The sequence below is a fragment of the Trachinotus anak genome, unplaced genomic scaffold (genome assembly GCF_046630095.1).
Source record: "Trachinotus anak isolate AG129_WGS33_773 ecotype Australia unplaced genomic scaffold, CSIRO_AGI_Tana_v1 ptg000015l, whole genome shotgun sequence".
NCBI lineage: Eukaryota > Metazoa > Chordata > Actinopteri > Carangiformes > Carangidae > Trachinotus > Trachinotus anak.
This window is the reverse complement of record NW_027273866.1, coordinates 11,910,983-11,930,338: the sequence shown is the minus strand read 5'-3', so window position 1 is coordinate 11,930,338 and position 19,356 is coordinate 11,910,983. Positions and strand designations below refer to the sequence as shown.

The window sequence follows — 19,356 nt, the reverse complement described above, 5'->3', positions numbered from 1 at the left end:
TTCAGCTGTTAACACACTTAGTTAAAGAAAAACGGCAGCTGAAATAGTGCTGGGAGAATGTGAGGAATCCTGCTCCACATACTGTACATGTTGCACAATTTTAGTCCTCTGTTTCCTCATGCTGAGTGTGTTTCTGTGTGTGTGTGTGTGTGTGTGTGTGTGTGTGTGTGTGTTTCTGTGTGTGTGTGTGTGTGTTTAGAAGAAAGGAAGATGGAGTCTGTGTGTGTGTCCTTGTATTGTTGCCAGGCAGATACAGTCCTCCACATGGCTAACCTCTGACATCAGTGTTTCCTTGCCTCTCTCCTGCCACCACTGCGCCGCCAGTTTCTCCCCAGCGACTCAAGGCAAGACCCCCCCCCCGCCCCCTTCTCCACCCAGATGCACTTAAAACACACTCTTACCGTATCACTTCCACCAGGAACCGCCCTTCTTCTCCTCCCCGCCCCTCTATTGTTGTATTTTTACTGAGGCAGTGAGCTCAGGCTATTTGTGGGCTATTATGACAGCCACATGTAAACACTCATCACTCTCACTGGCGTCTGGCAAAGCCTCTTGAGTGGGCCCAGGTCACTGTAACAATAGTGCACTGTACACTGCTGGATTTGTTCACTTTTACTTAGTGGAACTGTGGGGCAGTTGTCATTCTTTTCCAACCTTGACCCAAAATTAAGGTGTCCTCTGGGTTTGACTGTTTCCAGCTGCAGGGGACAGCAAGTTTGCATTCATGTTAACAATGTCTGCTGCCAGTTTATTAGGTACGTCTTCCTAAAACTAATTTAACGGTGTTGCAATAAATCCCACTTTCGTTAAGGTTTAACTGCTCAGTTTTTGTTGAAACTGTTTTATAGAAGTGCTGCTACAACTGCACAACCATTTTGGAGGAAGTAGGATTTATTGCTTTGCATCCGACTGGATTACTTTTAGCTCGGTGTAACTAATAAGATGGCAACTGAGTGTACTTTTACTCTTCAGTGTTTTCAGTATAGTTTAGATTTTCTAAACTGTGTTCTAACACCTATATACTAATGTCAAACTAGAGTTTGTAGTGTTCATCCTAGGAAAGTGTTTTGAGCAATGAGCACCGTTGTCACACACTGCAACGTACAAAGCAAATGGAGAAGCTTCTCCCAGCTGCAAAACATACTTTTTGTTTACTGATTAAACTTTTTTTTAAATTGTAAATGGTGGTGTGACAAACTTAAAGTGTTAAATCTGATTATTTTCTCTGTTAAATTCATGTGGGTTTCCAAGGTCACAGATTGTTTGGAATGCTAGTGTGTAGTGTGGAGGACTCTAGTGTGAGCTATGTGCTGTATAGGTCTCTGTGTAGAGGTTTAGGCGAGTTAGGCATTTAACATTTTAATGTTTAAAGATATTTGATGAGCCTCATGGTTAATGCTGTTATTGAAATTGCAGTGTTGTTGCACGACTCTGACTGTTGCAAAAAAAAAAAAAGCATTCAGATTTAAATGTTTTCACAGTATACTTTATTGCACACCTTTTGACAGCCATCATTTCATAATGCAGATTTACTTGCTCATAATATTACAATAAGCCACAAATGCACTCTTGATCATCAGTATTATACCTTGGCTTAGCACCACACCTGAGCACCATTGTCAGTCCTGAAAGGTTTTCCATACTGAATACTACCTGCATCAAATAACAGCTTTCAAAAGATCCCAAAAAATGCCAGGTAAAACTGGGTAAGTTTGCTTTTGCATTTGTATCACTTCATTACTACAAACTTTCACACATTTACAGGATCAAAAATGAATTTTCTTACATCTCATTATGCCTGGCAGTAACCTGGCTCTCTGTGTTATGTTGATGCAGTTACACCTGAAGGATTATTGCTCACAGTTTGAATTAAATGCAAATATTTTGAACCCCAGTCTGATTTGCATTAGTCCATATCAATAACTTCATTAGGCAGTGAACAGCCATATTCAGAAACTATCCATCTGGTGTTTGCCGCTCTGTTGATTTCACACTCCACTCTCCAACTGCTTGATGTCAAAGGTCATCAAAACAGCCATGTCACTGGACTCCCCCGAGGAGGCGGCCAGTTTCAGTTGTTGGAGACCGTTCCCACTGAAAACCTCGCCCTCCCAGACTCTGCTCTTGTTCAGTTTTAGATCAGTCCGCGTCTCTCCCACAACACTCACCCTCTGGGCCCCGGGGACTCTCAGCCTGAAGCGGACCCAGGAGAGGGGCTCCAGCAGGCCCACGCGAGGCTCAAAGAGCACACAGCCTTTCCTCCAGGCTGAGTAGACGCGGGGGAACGGAGGTCCCGGCTGATCACAGCTGTTCCTCAGAACAAAGTCACACATGGGGTTGAAATCCCCACCAGGGGTGATCCTGGCATACAGGCCCAGCCGGTACACCCCAGCATCAGGTAGGCTGACGCTCACCGTCACCTTGGTGTCCGTGTATGTGCAGAAGAGCTGGCGTGAAAGCGGCAGAGCTGCTGTTTTGTTCTCTTCTCTGCTGAGCACAGTGTGAAGCTCAAGGTCCCGTTGGTTGTGGAAGGTGATGTTACACTTGCCCTGCTGCGTGCTCACCACCGCCGTCATATGGCTGAATTTGGACAGCCCCGCCTCCAATGTACGCGTCCCCGGGCCGCACACCGACCCCAAGTTAGGAGGGAAGAGCTCATCCAGTCCGACCACCTTCCCTTTGCAGTGCAGCAGGAAGTTGGCAGCATTCTGGAACTTGGTGTCTGTTTTGTCATAGTCCCGCACAAACACTGACAGGCGGTAAAAACCATGCAGAGGGCCCAGGACGTGGCAGGTCAGAGCATCCGGTTGAATCTGAGTAGCCAGGCAGCGCTTGGCTACAGCAGCTTCCAGCTGTGGGTGGACCAGTTCACACAGCGCCATCAGAGGCCTGGACGTCTTCAGTGTCAACACGAAGACACCTTCTTCCACCTCAGCAGCCTCGCTGCCCTGGCTGCTGCCTGTGATACCCAGAGACCCTGCGACAGGCTGCAGGCCCCAAGACAAAAAGGGGTTCTCTGGGATCTCCTCCATGGCCCGGGGTGCCTGACACTCGACTGTGAACGAGCAGACCCAGATCAGAGGTGTGACGGCTGCTTCGGGTCTGGCAAACACCTTCACATCATACGTGCCACTTGCAGGAGGCAGGAGCTGCAGCTTCATGCTGCGATGGGAGACCGTTAGGAGGCCGAAGGAGGAGTTGCTGGACTCTTTCTGCTCTGAGGCTCCGCAGTGGAGGAGGTCCTGGTGCTGTGTGATCTCGTAGGTAAAGATGGCAGGTCTGGAGAAGCCGAGGGACACGTTTGCCTCTCCTCCATCTACAGAGGAAATCAATAGGGGATTTTAAAAATAATTTGAATACAGTTCATTTACTGGAAAGAGAGAAAAGGGGAAATGATTGGAAACATTGTGTAGGTAAAATTCTAGTTTCATGAATTGAATTAGTTTTTTTATTTCTAAAAAGAAATAACAAGCACTGCTTCAGTTTGTGAAATCAAAGCTGAGGGTGGACCTGTGACGATGTGAAAGTGATGTGGCTGAATCAGCCTGAGCCCCATGGTAAAGAAGGCCGAGGTCTTGAAGACCCTCCTCTCAAACTCCTCCAGGGGTATGGGCCTGTCCAGGAGCTGCCATCTCTCCTCATCGGGGAAGTGCGAATCTATGAACTCCTCTGGGTCCGTGAGGAAATAGAAATCATCGAACCTTGGAGGCAACAGATGGAGAGAGCAGACTGGTTTGAGACTCAACTTGCTGCAGGTTTTGGGTGCATGAAAATAAACAAAAGACCAAACTGACAGTGTTGTGGTGCTTTTACAGAATTGTTTGCTATAAAAATGAAAGATGCTAATCACTCAGATTCCCAGTTTGAACTTGTTTCACAGAAAAATTCTTCTGGCTTTTTATCATCATTGAATGATGAATATGGGGGAATCCGTCTTCCCTTTTCAAACCTTTTGACAAAGCTTTCATGTTCCATATCTACTCGTCCTGCTCCCCAACAGGCGTCCAATAGGAACCACTGTCCTGCCAGAAGCACAGCGTTCCACAGGTGATCAGATTTCACGTTCTTGAGGCTCTGGCCCCAACGGTACCCGATGCCCTTACTGTGGCCTGGCACTTCCTGGCACTCGATTCCCACCTCCCTGTAAACACAAGCCAAAACACAGCATTCACTGCCTTTTGTTTTATGTCCCATGTCCTTAAACTCAGTTCAAGGTTTCTGTCTTCACTGTTTCTCGTAAATTCAGTCGATTCAGTGCACGTTTTTCATGCTGGAAATGTCTGGCTTGAACTCAGAAGGGATCAAGGCTGCAGAATGCAGCACAAAACTGAATGAATGGATGGAAGAATGGGAAAAGAGGGGGCACTCACTGTGCATGAGTGTATAATGATGTGTACATGAATGAAAAACTGCTGCTGTTTGCCTCAAGTGTTGGACACATAAACAGAGCCAAGCAAACAGTGAATATTAGGCTTATGACATGTTTTCTTGTCAATGACCGACTACAAATGAATGGTGATTTCGCTCCATATATGCTGAATGCTCAACAACCGAACAAGGCAGTAATAATTCAGTGTTGTGTTTCCAGTCTTTTCTGCTGCCACCAAGTGACCAAAAACATTCATTAATTCAGTTTTGATTTGCAGAGACTTTTCAACTTACTCTGCAAATTGAAATCAGTCTCAGTGGACACTATATCTGATTTTTTTTTTTTTTTTTTCAAAAATAACATAATGGAATTTGTCAGCTTCTTACACAAGGAGTAGTACAACAGATGAAAAATAAAGCTGCCTGGAAGGTAGTAACAGCCATACTCAACTGTTTGGTTTGAAAAATGGTTAAGTACAGGCTACAGGATTTGTAGGAAGGTCATTTTCCTTTGTGTTTTTGTGTCATTTATTGCTGTGTTTACCTGCACATCTCTGTACAGAGGTTGGAGTAGCCACAGCACACACCACGACCGGCCGCTATCACCTCCTCTGGGGAGCTCAACTTCTCTGAGCGGCCAAGGTACCCGCTCACGTCGTACTCTGTGAGGACAACATTCCTCTTTATTCCAAAACAAGGTAAGAATATGACATCTGCTCTTTAATAACAAATAGACAATCAATCCTAAAATCCATGAATGTATATTGCGTAATGCTGGGATTTATGTGCAAGGATATTAATAGCTCAGTAAACCCACCAATGTTGTGGCACAGCCAGACCCAGATGGCACGAAGCCTCTCCAGCTCATTTCTGGCTCCTTGTGTGATGCTCTGTACTATCGTCTTCACATCATACACACACTTTTCCTTCAGCTGCAACACACATGCATATACACACAAGATATTCACCATTAGATAAAATTGTTTTTTACAAGTAAAGATGGAGTCTTCATGTTTCCACATCCAGCCAGCAGCAACAACTAAGTTTCCTAAGTAAACCACTGCCACAGTTTGTATTTTATTTTCCCTCATCAGCATCATCCTCATGCTTCCCTCATCCTTTGTGCCAGCATTTTTCAGTCTCATTCAGTGCATGAACAAACCAGGTTACCATCCATACCCAAGGATGTGAGTGCTACCTAAGAGCTGTGGTATTTGTTTTGGTTTTGTTGCAGTAGATGGGTAGATGTTATCATTCCTCGGCGCTTTTCCTGCAGAGCTCAGGAACACAAAGACCCATGACTGTTGTGCTTTTGTTTTTGTTGCTCTTACTTGGCTTTGGTTCAGTTTTATCCTGCTGCAGATGTCCTCTTATTTAGATTGCCAAGACAGGCTAATCTAGCCACTTCTTTTAACTTCCTTGCACTGAGATCTTTAGTACTGTGAAGTAAAGAGGTGACTATAAACTTGGTTCTTAACAGGTGAAGCATGGATTGGTGTTAGTCAGAGAGTATAGATTCTACTTAGCGAATAAGAAGTAAATGACAGGAAACTGTTAGCATGTTATAATTGGACGTCCTGTACTAAGGGCCCTCACCTCTGCTCCTGCCCTGATAACATGCTCATCAACCCTGTGGAAGACCTCAGAGTTGGTGAAAAGGTCCTTTCGATGCTTCCTTTTCCCTGTTGCTGCAACACACGGTGTCACCTTTTGACCCAGGTGTGTTTTCGGTTTCAAGAGCCTCTGTTCTTCCGCCTCCTTCCTCACTGCGCTCTTCTTCACCACAGTGATGGTCCTGGCTGCGCTCTCGGACGACAGCTGTCTCTTCGCTGCAGGACGTTGATCTTCACTCTCCACCATCAGTTTCTCAAACGCACTATGCCTGGAGAGCACAGCACTCTGGGAAGCTTCAGCACAGACCAGGACCTGGGCAGCTGCCTCCTTTCCCCCAGGAGGAGTTACTGGATTCTCATGGGCCTGGTTTTCTTTATGCACCAGAGCTCCGATAACTAGATCAGGGATTGGTTTGCTCAAGTTTGGATTTTCCTGGAGGTCATGGAGCTCCAGGGCCTTCACCTGTACACATCCTTTAGGGGTCACCTCATCTTGCTGAGAAAGGCGGGCAGCACAGGAGAAGGGGAAGGAGAACTTCTGAATCGCAACTTCTGCTGACATTATGCCGGGAGCATGGTCTCCTAACCAGAGAGGAGACAGACACTAATCAAAAGACAATAGGCATTTTCTTTCTGCTATTTTTAGTTGAATCCTGTGAGCAGGTAAGTGTTCAGTACTTTGTTCAATAGCTTAAATGAGACATGTCTGTTGTGGGAACCCATCACAAAGGATCCATGGATGGAAATGAGAAAAACAGAAAGTATATTCCTTACAGTAAATTCTGTGTAAGACAGTGATGAATTGGCAATTAGATCATGTCTATTCATGACATGCAAAGGTTGGTATCATTAGTCACTGTCACAGCCAACAGTGCAAAGAAAGTCAAAGCCTTCACCAGATGAATATGACCTTATAACTTCCTGTCTGTGATGAACCTGCAGATTGATGACCATATTCAACATGTCTCAAAAATAAGCAACATGTGTGAAGATATTTTGACAGAAACTTTGTATAATTGGTTGAAAAATGGTTTCTTTTAGGAAGAGACTGCAGGTCGGCACGATGACCCAAGCTAAACCTCTGTGTTATCAAGTATCTGCACAGCTCAAGTTTCCTACAGTAGACTACTAAGTCCTGTCAGCTCAGTGGGCACCCTGCTGCAGCTGACCCTGACCTCTGAACTTCGTGGAGTGCAACTTAAGTGAAGGCCCCAAACGATATTGAAAGGTACCAAAATCCAAATGATAAATCCAAATCCAATGGAGAAATAAAAGCACGACAAAAGAGAAACAAAAAATCATTTAGCATTTTCACCTCTCTGCATCACTGATACTTCCCTCAGTGTTTTTGATAATTACACACTCAAAATACTGATTTATGTCAGATCAACACTCACAAAAGAGAAGGTGGGTGAAGCCAGTCTAGGTATGTTTAACTGTTGCTACATCCCTAAAAGTCACGGCAGCTTTTACTTACCCTGAGAGGATTTAAAATGCCTGCTGGATGTTTGCTGGAGTGCTGGGCAGAGATGTTTCCACTGTGTGTTCTCAGTGGTCCCCACTTGCAGGGGGAGGCTTATATACTCTCCCAGTGGCCTGCCAGGACAGGCCCAAGAATAACAGACCTAAAAATACTACAAAGCAGTTAAGACCAGCCAATAGAGTAAGCCCCAACTGAGGAGTGTGACGTCTGTATGTGTGTGTTTGTAAGTGTGTGTGGACCTGTGTGTTGCTTGCAGACGTATGTTCTGATGTGCTTGCGTGTGTTCTGTGTATGCGTTTGCTAATCAGTGCATACACACCGCAGGATATCTGGGCACACGAGTGAGTGTGAACTCGCGAATGTATGTGTGTGTCAGGTGGTGCATGTCGGCATGTGTCCATATGTATTGTGAATCTGAATGGCGTTGATGGCCGGGTGGAGGGTTCGGTTGGTGGTGAAGGTTGGTGCGTGAGCACGTGTTGGGTGCAATGGAGGGGTCAGATTCAGCGAAGAGCTGGACATTCAAAGAAAAGGACAGAAGGTTCATGAAGAGCCGGGCGTCTGATAACAGCCACGTTACCATCAAACACAAACTTTAGTGACCTCTGTTTCTGTCACACACAGACATACACCATCTCATTCGCATTGTGGGAAGCACCTTTCTGAATCTATGCTGATCACTTTTATTATATTAGAGATTATGTGAAATTAGTAGCTGCATATTCCACAGAAAGTCAGATCCAGTTTAGTAGCACTTGCAATGTCACAATACATTTTACAGGCCCAGAAGAAGGCATAGAAAAACTCATCTAAAAGATATAATTTAAAAAAGGAAAAAATTAACAAAAAAAACCAAAAACACTGCAGTAACTGATTCATTGGGCCAATGGGGAGCAGCAGAAACAAGCTGCTGCATTATAAAGCTGACATGCTGCCATGTTTTCGGCCACCTGCTGTAGTGTGAGAAAAATATCTTAAAGGGGAACCCCACTAATTGTAACTGCTGCAAACTTGACCAAAGTTGTAGCAACTCTTTTGCGGCTCCAGAGGGAGCTGTCCCAAGTTGGTTGGAGGTGAAGACTGCAAGTTTGACAGTGGAAAACAAATGGCTCGAGGCTATAGCCACTACTAGCATAACACACCCAAATCTCCAACCGAACTGACGGTGCTCAAGGAAGAAGACCGTGTGAAATACAAAACATGATCATCTCTGCTGCAAAGATATTTTAATATCTAAATATCATGTATTTATTACACAACAGGAGGTTTAGCAGAAACATTTAAATAAAGGTTAAAATTTAACATTGGTTAAAATGAGCAAAACAGAGAAATGCAGGAGTAGAAATGTTGGCACAGTCCTAAATGTACTTTATTCCAAGCATAGTCTAGTGCATATCTTGTATGTTCAGCACAGGTGCTCAGAGCTGGGCCTTTCAAGTTATTCCTTCAGGCTGTTTCCATCCAGAGGGAGCAGAGAGCATCAAGGTTTTCTCACCTTTACAGTCGACTCAACACTGTAACTGTCATCTCCAACGCTTTTCTGTATGTGCATGCACTATATAAACCCTGAGGAAAGGAGGGCAGCTTGAACCCATCATTCATCAAAGTTTACCACCACGAAAAAAATGAAGCAATAGAGGGAGAACTTGTTGGATGATCACTGCAAAATATCTCCCAGCAAATACAGGATTACATAACACTGTCATATGCTGGTGTTGATACTGACGCAGGGGGAATGGCGAGGGACAGCCCCCTCCGCCGGTGGTGGATCCTGAGCCAAGTGGCTGTAAAACCATGGAGTAAGAAAGCCATCTGGAACAGCTGTCAGCAAAGGAATCTCGCTCAGGCTTATTAGGGAGAGCAGAGGAGCAGGTGGGGGTGGGGGGTAAGGGGGGGCGGGGTGCTCTCCATCTCAAAGAGAGGTGAGACACATGCAGGGGTGATGTGGAGCATTGATGGCAGGGAATGAAAAGGAAATCACTGCAGGCTGAAAAGGAACGATGTTAATCTGCTTCCAGGAACGACAGTGAATTTCTTATAGTGCGAAAATACAGGTTTCAGTTCCCTTTTGGGTTCACGAGCTTTAGATGTCTGAATTTTGCTGGTTTTTTAAAGTCGTCTCCTCCTGGTGAATCCCCAAATTCACCAACAGCTAGGGCTATCTAATCATGAGGTAAAGATGGGTAACCAGAGTTAGCAAGGTGGTTTGAAATGTATGCCAAGAGATTCTGAAAACCCGAATAACTAGAAAAAAAAACTTTATATCATTACATTTTACATGGATAAAAACTATACAACAGTTATACACTTAGTAGGTAGATGTAGTTATATTGTTTTCAGACCAGTGACAGTGTGAGCTTCTTGTATTTAGTTATCTATGTCATTTTCAACAGCAGAATCTATGTACTAGCTTTCTCTACAGCTTTCAGCCATATCCCATGGTCCCATGCAGTTCCACACTTAGGTAATGTGATGACAGCTGAGATGTCTCCTTGGCTACTGAGCAAACTTCTCTTGGGAAGACCAGAGACTACGGTTGAAAGTGCTGTTAAGCTACCGTTTCCAAGGCCAGGAATAAACTTTCGCTCTTTCATATAAAATTACAATATACATTTGAAATAATGTAGAGAATGGTACACTGAGGGGTAAATGGGATAAAAGAGCAGTGGAAGGGGTCAGTCAAAGGAATGGGAAAATAGGATACTTTGAAATTTGGACTTGAAAGTGGCTAAAATTTGGGTGTATCGTCAGGTGGTCCTTGGTGTGTGCAGTATTGGAAGTAAATTCACCTTTACCGTGTTTGGTTGTGACTGCAGGCACAAGAAACTGTTTCCATGAGATCTAAGGGATCCACCAGGTTTACATTATTCAAACATATCAGAAGCAAATTTTGGCCTTTGGCCGTTATGTGATTTAGAAATCGGTAGAAGCACCTTGAAAACTATTTTAGAACTGCGTTGGAGCTGGTGTGATATGCTCAGTCATCTTATTTCTCGTTATTGTTGCAGGTGCAGCAGCTGAAATGTGTTGCAGTTGTCTTTTTTGGAAGGTCAAGAACAGGAGAGCATTGCACCCTGCTGGAGATGAAGGCATGTAAATCTCATGTGGACAGAAGACCTCTGATTCTAACTGTTTTTGGATGACAAGAGGCTGATGTAGTCATTGCTGCGGCAGTGCTGTGCCAATGTGGCAGCTGGAGCTCCAATCTGAGTCCATTAAAACTGAAAGATTTCCAACTTGGACTTTAACTTTTATAGAAAAGGTTAGAAAAAAATTAGAAAGGGTCAGAGTGTTGTATGACTGCTTTGATCAAAGGTTTAACTCCCACTTACGGATCCTAAGAAAAGCCTGGCTTGATAGGATCTCTAGTTCAGCCTACAACCTTTGTGAAAGTGTTCTAATAATCGTGTGCTGTATAAAGTACGCCTACCTGAGAGTTCTCGGTATTAAATAATTAAAGAACCCCCCTGAAGTATTGAAATAAGTCCATAGCCAAGAACCTTGACACTCATTTGATAGCTGTTCTGCCCCCCACCCCCCACCCCACCCCCCCACCCCCCCCACCCCCCTTAACAGCTGGTGAATGCGGCCTAATAACAGCATAATCTGGACAGCTGGTCTCTAAAAATAAAAATTATGCATTGTAATTTTGACAATTAATAGCCCTGTCTTAAAAACACCAATGGTAAAAATGCACTGTGGTAATAATACCAGAGAAGCTACATATGAATACCTGGGGTATAGCAATTCTGGATTATTTGGAAATAGTTTAAATAGTATATTTACCATAAAAGATCATAAAAATTACCTGCCCAAACCTCATGGTACAATTTGACCATAGAAAACATCTGCTAGCGTTACAGCTGCAGACAGGTGCTAGTTGCCTACACTGTAGGGTGGGAGCTCAAAGATGGTGTTATCTGGATGGTTATACCTATATATACCAATATATAGTTCAGCAATAGCCAAGTCAAACAGTATCTTAATATACCCGTTCAAATATTTTGTGAAGCCTTTAATACCACATTGATACATTATAGTACTTTTACAATAGGATTTAGCTGAATTTGGGTCTTGATGATGCTGTGCTGGTGTTTTTGGGAACAGTTTGCTTTAAAATGAACACAAAGGGCTGCATTTGTAAATTACAAGTATATCCATAATGAAATAATTTGAATTGTAAATAATTGTAAATGAAAACCTGCATTATGAGTCATATCTTGTTATTGGTTTAAGTCAGTTGCTCCCAGCTCAGGGCTCAACACATATAAAACAGGTCAGTAAAACAGACAAAAACACATCTCTTGTTACACCAAACTGTCTATCTTTATGTATCTTTGTGAAATATGTAACATTTTTGCTTAAGAAATATTAAAATAAAATAAAGGGGAAGACTTTTTTGGTTCATGGTGACTGATAGTGAAAACATATGGGCTACCAATGTTCAGCTCACCTTAGTGTTTTTTTTATTTTTTATTTACATACATAACTGATTTTAAAAGGTGAACATCATTAGAAAACCTGAAATTGAATATTTACATTCATGTTTGATACAGTCGGTCCATTAGAGTGAAAGCCGCTTCACTTCAGTATTTACAGTTTGGTGGTTGTAGCGTTTTAACCACGGATTGCGCCTTTTTGTGAACTCTGCTGCGGTACGGAAGCCCAGCAGCTCAGCCGGCAGTCACCCAGCAGCCGGCGGCAGGTGTCACTTAAAAAGCCGGTAACCAGACGTGAACGGTTCCTCGTCCCGGCTCCGTCTTCGGGTCGGACTCTCACTGACAGTCCGACGCCGGTCAGCGGGGACACCACCGGGGACACCACCGGGGACATCAGCGGGGACACCACCGGGGACATCAGCGGGTCTCCCGGCTGCAGAGAGCGGTGGGCGGGGCCGTCGTTCCAGGGACTCGGTGGGCGAGTGCTGCCGTTGACACCTGGTGACGACCGTTGATCACTTGACCGTTACTTTTTTTTTTTTGTCAAAAACAAAGTCAATTCCTGTTTATTTTTATTTATTTTTTTTAATTTTATTTTTGTTTTGTTTTCTGTTCACAAAAACAAAGACGAGCTAAAAAAAAAAACGACTTTGTGGAGCCCGGGAACAGTATGAGAACCGTGAAGGACGGAGGAGAGCTGACGGGGATGTCTGCCAATCGATTCACTACAGGTAAGATGCGTTTTAGCTTTCTCCCTTCACGCATGTAAACTGCGGACATTTATTCTGTGATTTAGTAGTGACAACTGCCCCCACCCCCCCCTCCACCCACACCTGTCCAAAAATAATGTCATGTTGTAAACTGCTGTGGACACTTGTGGCTAGCTAGCTGTTTGACAGGTGGACAGGTAAAGATAAAAGAGAGAGAGAGAGAGAGAGAGCATAATTAATTAGGACACAGAAACTGCACCAGAGGGACAGTTACACAAGAGGAAAATTATGCAGTGTAGAAAAGAGAGTTCATCCTTGAAAATCAGCCTCCATTATGTGGTTTGCTTTGCTTAGGAGTGCGTTAGGTTGATATTTTTTTAATTCTTTTTTTTTTTTTTTTTTTAACACTAATTTAGCATTAGTTGAAATGCTGTAGGAAATCTGCACAGTACGAAATTGGGAATTTAGAGTTTGTTATAATGAAAATGACTGCACTGTGTGACTTAAAAGAAGACGGACAAGATCAATCAATCAATCAATCAATCAATGTACTTTAATGATCCCAAACTGGGAAATTGTTGCGTTGCTGCAGCAGCATAACTTACAATATGTACAATTTATAATTATTTATTTATTTAAACAGATTTAAGATGCAAAATGAAGTGATCTTATTTTATTTCATAGTGGAAATATGTCATATTGCAGTTTTGGTCCACTTGACTTCATTAGACCTGAATTGATTAGTGAATGAACAGAAAAATATTCAGAAACTATTTTGATAATTGATTAATCGAGAAAGACTTCTATCAATCACAATTTCAAACTTTCCCTGCTTTCAAGTTGTCATCTGTGAGGATTTGCTGCTTTTCCTTGTATTATTTATAGATTTTGGACTGTTGGTCTGACAACACAGGCAATATGAAGACATCACCTCAGGCTTCGGGAAATTGTCATGAGACATTTTATAGACCAGACAATTAATTATATAATCAAGAAAATAATCAGTAGAATAATCCATAATGAATTCTATTGTTAGTTGCAGCCCTTAATGGACATCCTCACAGGTTTTCACCCAAGGCATTTTATGGCATGTCAGGATATATGTGGGGAATACAGCAGAACTCATTATACATGGAAAAAGGAAATGTTGAACACACAAGCAGAGTAAACAGTGTCATCAGTGCCAGAACACATGTAAACAAACAGCTTTAAATCGAACAAACAGTGAAATGCGGCATCCTGTAAATGTTTCTGCCTGGATTTGCAGCCTCACTTTTACATTTTTGCCATTAAGAACATCTTAACATAAGCGAAACGGTAGAATAAGCTTCACCTGCTAGATCATCAATATTTTAAGTGAGTGCGATTCCCAGAGCCATAGAAAAGGTGGCAAAAACAAACCCAATGACAATTTAAATGGCTTTTCTGAATACTGGGAATAAAATCCAGTGCAACAGAATCACAAAAAACTGACCGAAGTAGGTACGTATATGTGGGACATCTTACTGTGTATAATGTATAAAATCATAAGATACAATACATTCATGTAATTACGTGTAAAATAAGATTTTGGCCAATACTGCAGCTACATCTGCTTCACACAATAACCTCCAATTTAATACTGATTCCACTACATCTTTAAATAGATATAGCTTACTTTAGGGTCAAGGATAGTTGATTAATCAGTGGTTCATTAACATGAAATTAATGTTTATCAATATCTCATTTATAAGGCGAAAAAAGCTTAACATTCCAGCTTTTGAAATGTGGAGATTTGCTGCTTTTCTGTTTTGTATCTATGTAAATTAAATATCTTTGGCAAAACAAGAATTTTGAAGATGTTACTTAAAGTTCTGGGGACCTGAGAGGGGCATTTATCACTTTTTTCTTACATTAATTTTTTTATCAACTAATAAAAAGTAATGTATGTAATTGATGTATCGTATAAAATAAAAAGAGACAGAGAGGTATTTTTCCTGTCACACTGAAGGCTTGCAGTAAGTTGAATTTTCATCTTCTTTTACTTCTCATTTCCTGCATCATAAAATTAAGGTGCTTGTAATTGGAACACTTCGCAGAAAGACACACTATTAGCCTTTTGAACTTCCCTTTGCCTTATCTTGTATTTTTAATTGGCCGTTGTAGAACAGAAGCTTTAGACCTCTTTGCAGAGTTTAGGGCCTTGTTTAAAAAGATTCTGTATTCCTGTGACCTTGAATTTCCTCAAACAAGCACTTTTTTTCCCACATCATCCAGTGTGTATTGTGTAACTGTTTGTCTTATCCAGGATTACCTCTTTTTTTTATATGCCATTTGGCTGGCACTTTCATCCTGAGCTCCTGGTGGACTTGAGAGTGCATACATGTTGTTTTGTTTCCAGTGGGAGTTGAGCCTCTATCTCTGATGCTGTTAACGCCTTGCTCTACATGTTGACGTGCTCAGGAGAATACACCCATGACCCTGTTAATACTGTACAGTTTACATTAAGAGAAAGTAGTGTAGGGTTTCAACCATATGGGTTTTCAATGGTTGATTTCAGTTTAAATGGAATTCCCTGATACTTTATATTCATACTGTGTACTAGAATCTAATAATAATTACTATATAGTGTAGCACTTGTACTTTCAATTGTTTATTACTCCCCACCTGGTATGGAAATGTTACTTGTGTCGCTCTAACTTGTAGATATGTGAAAATTATAAATTGTTTTCAAAATGGAAAATTAACCTCTGCAGTAGCATTTAGACCATGTGATACAAACTATTCAATGCAACAGCTTGGTGACAGTGGGGATGTAATGATACATTTATTCATCCTGCGCTTTCTTGATTGCCCCATGAGGCCAGCTATTGAATGCACTCTAGCAGACCCAGACGGCTGTGCGTGGCTTGTCCTAGCAGGAAAAGCATAAGTGTAGTTAATAACATTTAAAGCAACTGCATTCCATTAAGGTGAGCTAGTTCCAGGGACCTGGTATTGTGCATGCTGGCTCAGTGGCATGGCTTACTGGGACACTTGAAGGAACTGAGCCATTGTCAACAACATTTGTTTCACCTGTGCTTTTCCTGTTATTACAAGTCAAAATGTAGAGCTACGTCTTTGCGAGTATACCTTCTAGGAAGATCTGGCAGCGGGACAGTTGTCTGTGTGCTACACCATGCTAAAATGCTGAAGTAGCTCCCAGATACCATTGCTGATATGGCAAGTGTTGGCGGTGCGATAAACGCATGAGAAACCATGTTAGAGCTATTGTTTGGAAGCACTGTTGTTTTCAAGTAAGTAATGGCAGCGCTGGACAAAGAGCGTTGAATTAGACGCAAAGTGTGTGTCGTCATTGTTGAACCAAAGTTGGGTGGTGTCATGCCCTGGAAACACAATCAAACATGGTAAACCATTAACGAACTTCTGTTGAGAAACTCTTTAGATAAACTAACAACATATGAAAGGCCGTTAATGGAATTAGTTCTTCAGTAAGGAAAAGTCAAAATACTTCATCCCATCGATGCAATAATCCTGTAATGCAATGAAGCAGTTCTGCTAATTAATTTGCACATTAATTTGGCTGCACAGGTCTAACACAGATATGAATGTTATCTGTACGGCGCAAAATCTCTTGATTAGCAAGTTTCTACTGGTTCATGAGGTATGATGGGTACTGTATGTTGCTCAACCCTAATATTGAGACTGCCCATGCCCAGCAATATTGGCAACAACAGTTGTTTCAGCAGGTGCCCTGAAACAATACATTTGCATTCAAGTGACAGAGTCCACTAGTGGCCATAGTAATTATTATGGGAGGTCAGGGAAGTCAGGTGACGATATTATAGAGCAGGAAAGTAAGTTAGCAATACATCACACCTGAACAATGGAGACTGCAGTTTGTTTTTCCATTTCCATAAAACGGTCAGCGTTGGTTTTATTTATTCATTTTTTAGCATGACCACAATTGTTCCCTAATCTTAACCAAGTGTTTACTATTGTTACCATAATGACAGAGGCTCCCTATCTAAATAAAGTACTTATTTTAACCCACACCATCATCTCTCTGTAAACCTAACTAGTAGTTGTTGTGCCTAGACCTAACCAAACCTTAACCATAGTGTCTTGAATATATTGAGCATTTAATTATTTCTCTTCACTGATATAAATCACAAATATTATGTAAGACTGTTAAGAGTACACCTGTGCACCAGGATGTGTCAGCAGTGTGTTCATGGACGCATGGGAATTTGGTTCACAGTGTTAATTGTTTGTTAAGTGTCTTTAATTAACAGCTATCTCGCAGGACAGCAATGGGCTCAAGTCAGTGCTGGTGGGGCCATTAATCAATCAGCTCAGACACAGAGACTGTGCACAGTCACTTAGCTTCCAGCTCCCTCAGTCACTTTTAGGAGCACTTTATTTGCCAAGTTAAATAGATGCATCAGTGTGTCTGGATTAAATATATAGTATGTACGTGTGTATATTGTAAAGGCATAATTTTAACTTTGAGTTTAAGCATACTATACAGTATGAAGAGAGGGACCACTGGTCATGTTAATTGCAACTGTGAGAAATATCAAACGGATAATTTAATTTTTGTCTTATTAATCAATTATTTTTCAACTTATTGAATTATTGAATATATAAAATCTCAAAGGAATGTTTTACTGCCCATCATAAGTTACAACTTCAGCTTATTTGTCTCTCAGAAATGCAGATGTAATCAGTTTTAAATGACATGTAACGAGAAAAAGTGAGCACTTTACTGGAGACAGATAACTATGGTTTTATATTGGAAGATTAATGAGAGTTGTGTGACTCAACCGTACAGTCTGTATGACTGGAGAAGTCTAACACTGAGCTAAAAGAGGCTCACAGCTGCACAGAGCTGCAGACCTTAGACTTTTTTAACATTACTATGAGTCATTTGAACATGTGTTCATATGCAGCTTTAATAACAGACACATTTAAGATTGACACATTGATCTGTGTACTGAATTGCAATTTACAGAATATAACAAATACAATAAATGTTAAGTAAAATAATAGCAATGGGGTTATTTGGGAATACCAAAAAATCTACAGTGCCTTTCTTTCAAGGCATTTAAAATCAGAGCAATTCTAATTCCTGTGTCTAATGCAGTGTAAGTATTTGTCTTGGTTGACGTGCAGCAGTGACTTACTGTCAGCTCACACAGTGCACAGTTTGTGCTGGTAACACAGTGCATGCAGACAGTCATGCAAGAGACACAGCAGGAGCCCATACACAGGGAAAACATACAGCTGACAGCGGACACTAAATGAACTGAAGAGCAAATATCCTGGAGTAACTGACACCTTAAGTCACAATAAAAGTGAATGTCAACCACTTAATAGAACACAGTTCATCAGCATATTGTAACTGGAGCAGTTACCTTTACATTTAGGATGACACAGGGATATACAGTACACGCCACATCCACAGAGTCTGTATTGACTGAAAATAGTTTCTATATGCTTTCTCCCTTTTTCTGCCTGCTGTGATATACATATTCTACAAAGTCAGAGTCCCAGTTGTTCCTACATTTAAAGATATTACATCACAATGGCATTAGACTTCAGTTCCCTTCATGATTTGTGGCTCAAGGAAAGAGTACGTGTACATCCACTGTCTAAACATTCCTGGGAGAGTTAGCAAGTGAAACCTGAAACTATTGAAAGACTGACTTGGTTATATGCAGGAGACTTGTAGACATTTTAAAAATAGGTTTAACGAAGTTTGGTTGAAAGATGGCAAAACTGTTATTTTAATGGCAATGACTATATTTAAACATGTACAGTAGTAGGATTTGCTTCACATTGAAATATAATGATTATGCGATTCTTTTGAAATGATTGTCATATAAGAGTTAAAACAATTAGTCAATCAACACAACATAAATCAGACTACTGTGTTGATAATCAATTATTTAAGTCAGTTTTCATGAGGATTGCTGCTTCCAGCTTCTCAAATGTGAAGATTTGCTGTTTTTATCTATTTTATATCCTTGTAAATTAATTGTTTCTGGGTTTTGGACTGTTGGCTCGACAAAACAAAACATAATATGGGTAACTAATCATTGGGAAGAACTCAGACATGTTTTTCTGTTTGGCCAGATTTAGCCCAGTTTTCTGTTTGTTTTATTTTTGTCTTTATTTGACAGTCATTGTAGAAGTAGACAGGAAACATGGGGAGAGAGTATGACATGCAACAAGGGTCCCCTGCTCAGGAGTTGAACTGTGGATATTGTGTTTATGTGGTCTGCACCATAACTATGAGGTGACCACTGTGCCCCTAGATTTATCCCATTTATAATGTGGATATATTTACTTACTGGCTGTAGCAATAATCTGGGAGGATAATGCAGAAATTGGATTTATTAACCGATAATGAGTTAATTTTTGATATTTAGGGTTGGGGTTAGACAACTTTACTGCTAACACATACAGTATTCTTTTTAAATGCTTAGGCATTTTGTAAAATGGATGCATGATTAATCGTGATGTTAGTATTGGTTTATGATACTGGCACACTGATAAATCATTTGGACCCATAGTCGGGGTGTGTGTGAGTGAGGGAAAGCATGCATTTTGTTTGAGTTTGTGTGTGTGTGGGTGTGTGTTTGTGTGTGGTTTCATGACAGACGCACTTTGTTATTCTCCTTGGCAAGCTGAACTTGGCCAGCATCTGAAAATGGACAATGTAAGGCAGGAGCCAGTCAGGAGGAGAGGAAATCCCACCC

At 41.5% G+C, this 19,356-nt stretch overlaps 2 protein-coding genes and 1 long non-coding RNA gene across 4 annotated transcripts in view; 2 read left to right on the top strand and 1 right to left on the bottom strand.

Moving 5' to 3' along the window:
* Positions 1-1,470: 1,470 nt before the first annotated feature.
* Positions 1,471-7,830, bottom strand: ky (kyphoscoliosis peptidase). Its single transcript, XM_071498268.1, has 7 exons — positions 7,459-7,830; positions 5,965-6,563; positions 5,186-5,300; positions 4,913-5,030; positions 3,950-4,141; positions 3,511-3,701; positions 1,471-3,316 (listed from the first exon to the last, which is right to left on the bottom strand). The coding sequence occupies exons 2-7, from the start codon at positions 6,541-6,543 to the stop codon at positions 1,989-1,991; spliced, it is 2,523 nt and encodes an 840-aa protein (XP_071354369.1). The 5' UTR covers positions 6,544-6,563; positions 7,459-7,830; the 3' UTR covers positions 1,471-1,988.
* Positions 6,515-10,998, top strand: LOC139632963 (uncharacterized). The gene is made up of 3 exons (XR_011693656.1): positions 6,515-6,644; positions 7,023-7,209; positions 10,473-10,998. It is a non-coding gene; the product is annotated as an uncharacterized lncRNA (long non-coding RNA).
* A 1,372-nt stretch (positions 10,999-12,370) lies between these two features.
* The window catches only part of slc4a11 (solute carrier family 4 member 11), a 101,103-nt gene continuing 94,117 nt past the window's right edge, over positions 12,371-19,356 (top strand). Inside the window, exon 1 of one of the 2 annotated variants that reach the window (XM_071498264.1) lies at positions 12,371-12,634. In XM_071498264.1, coding sequence (XP_071354365.1) covers positions 12,574-12,634 — 61 coding nt within the window. In that variant the 5' untranslated portion in view covers positions 12,371-12,573. The remainder of the gene's footprint in view (positions 12,635-19,356) is intronic. The other variant, XM_071498262.1, reaches the window with a different exon arrangement.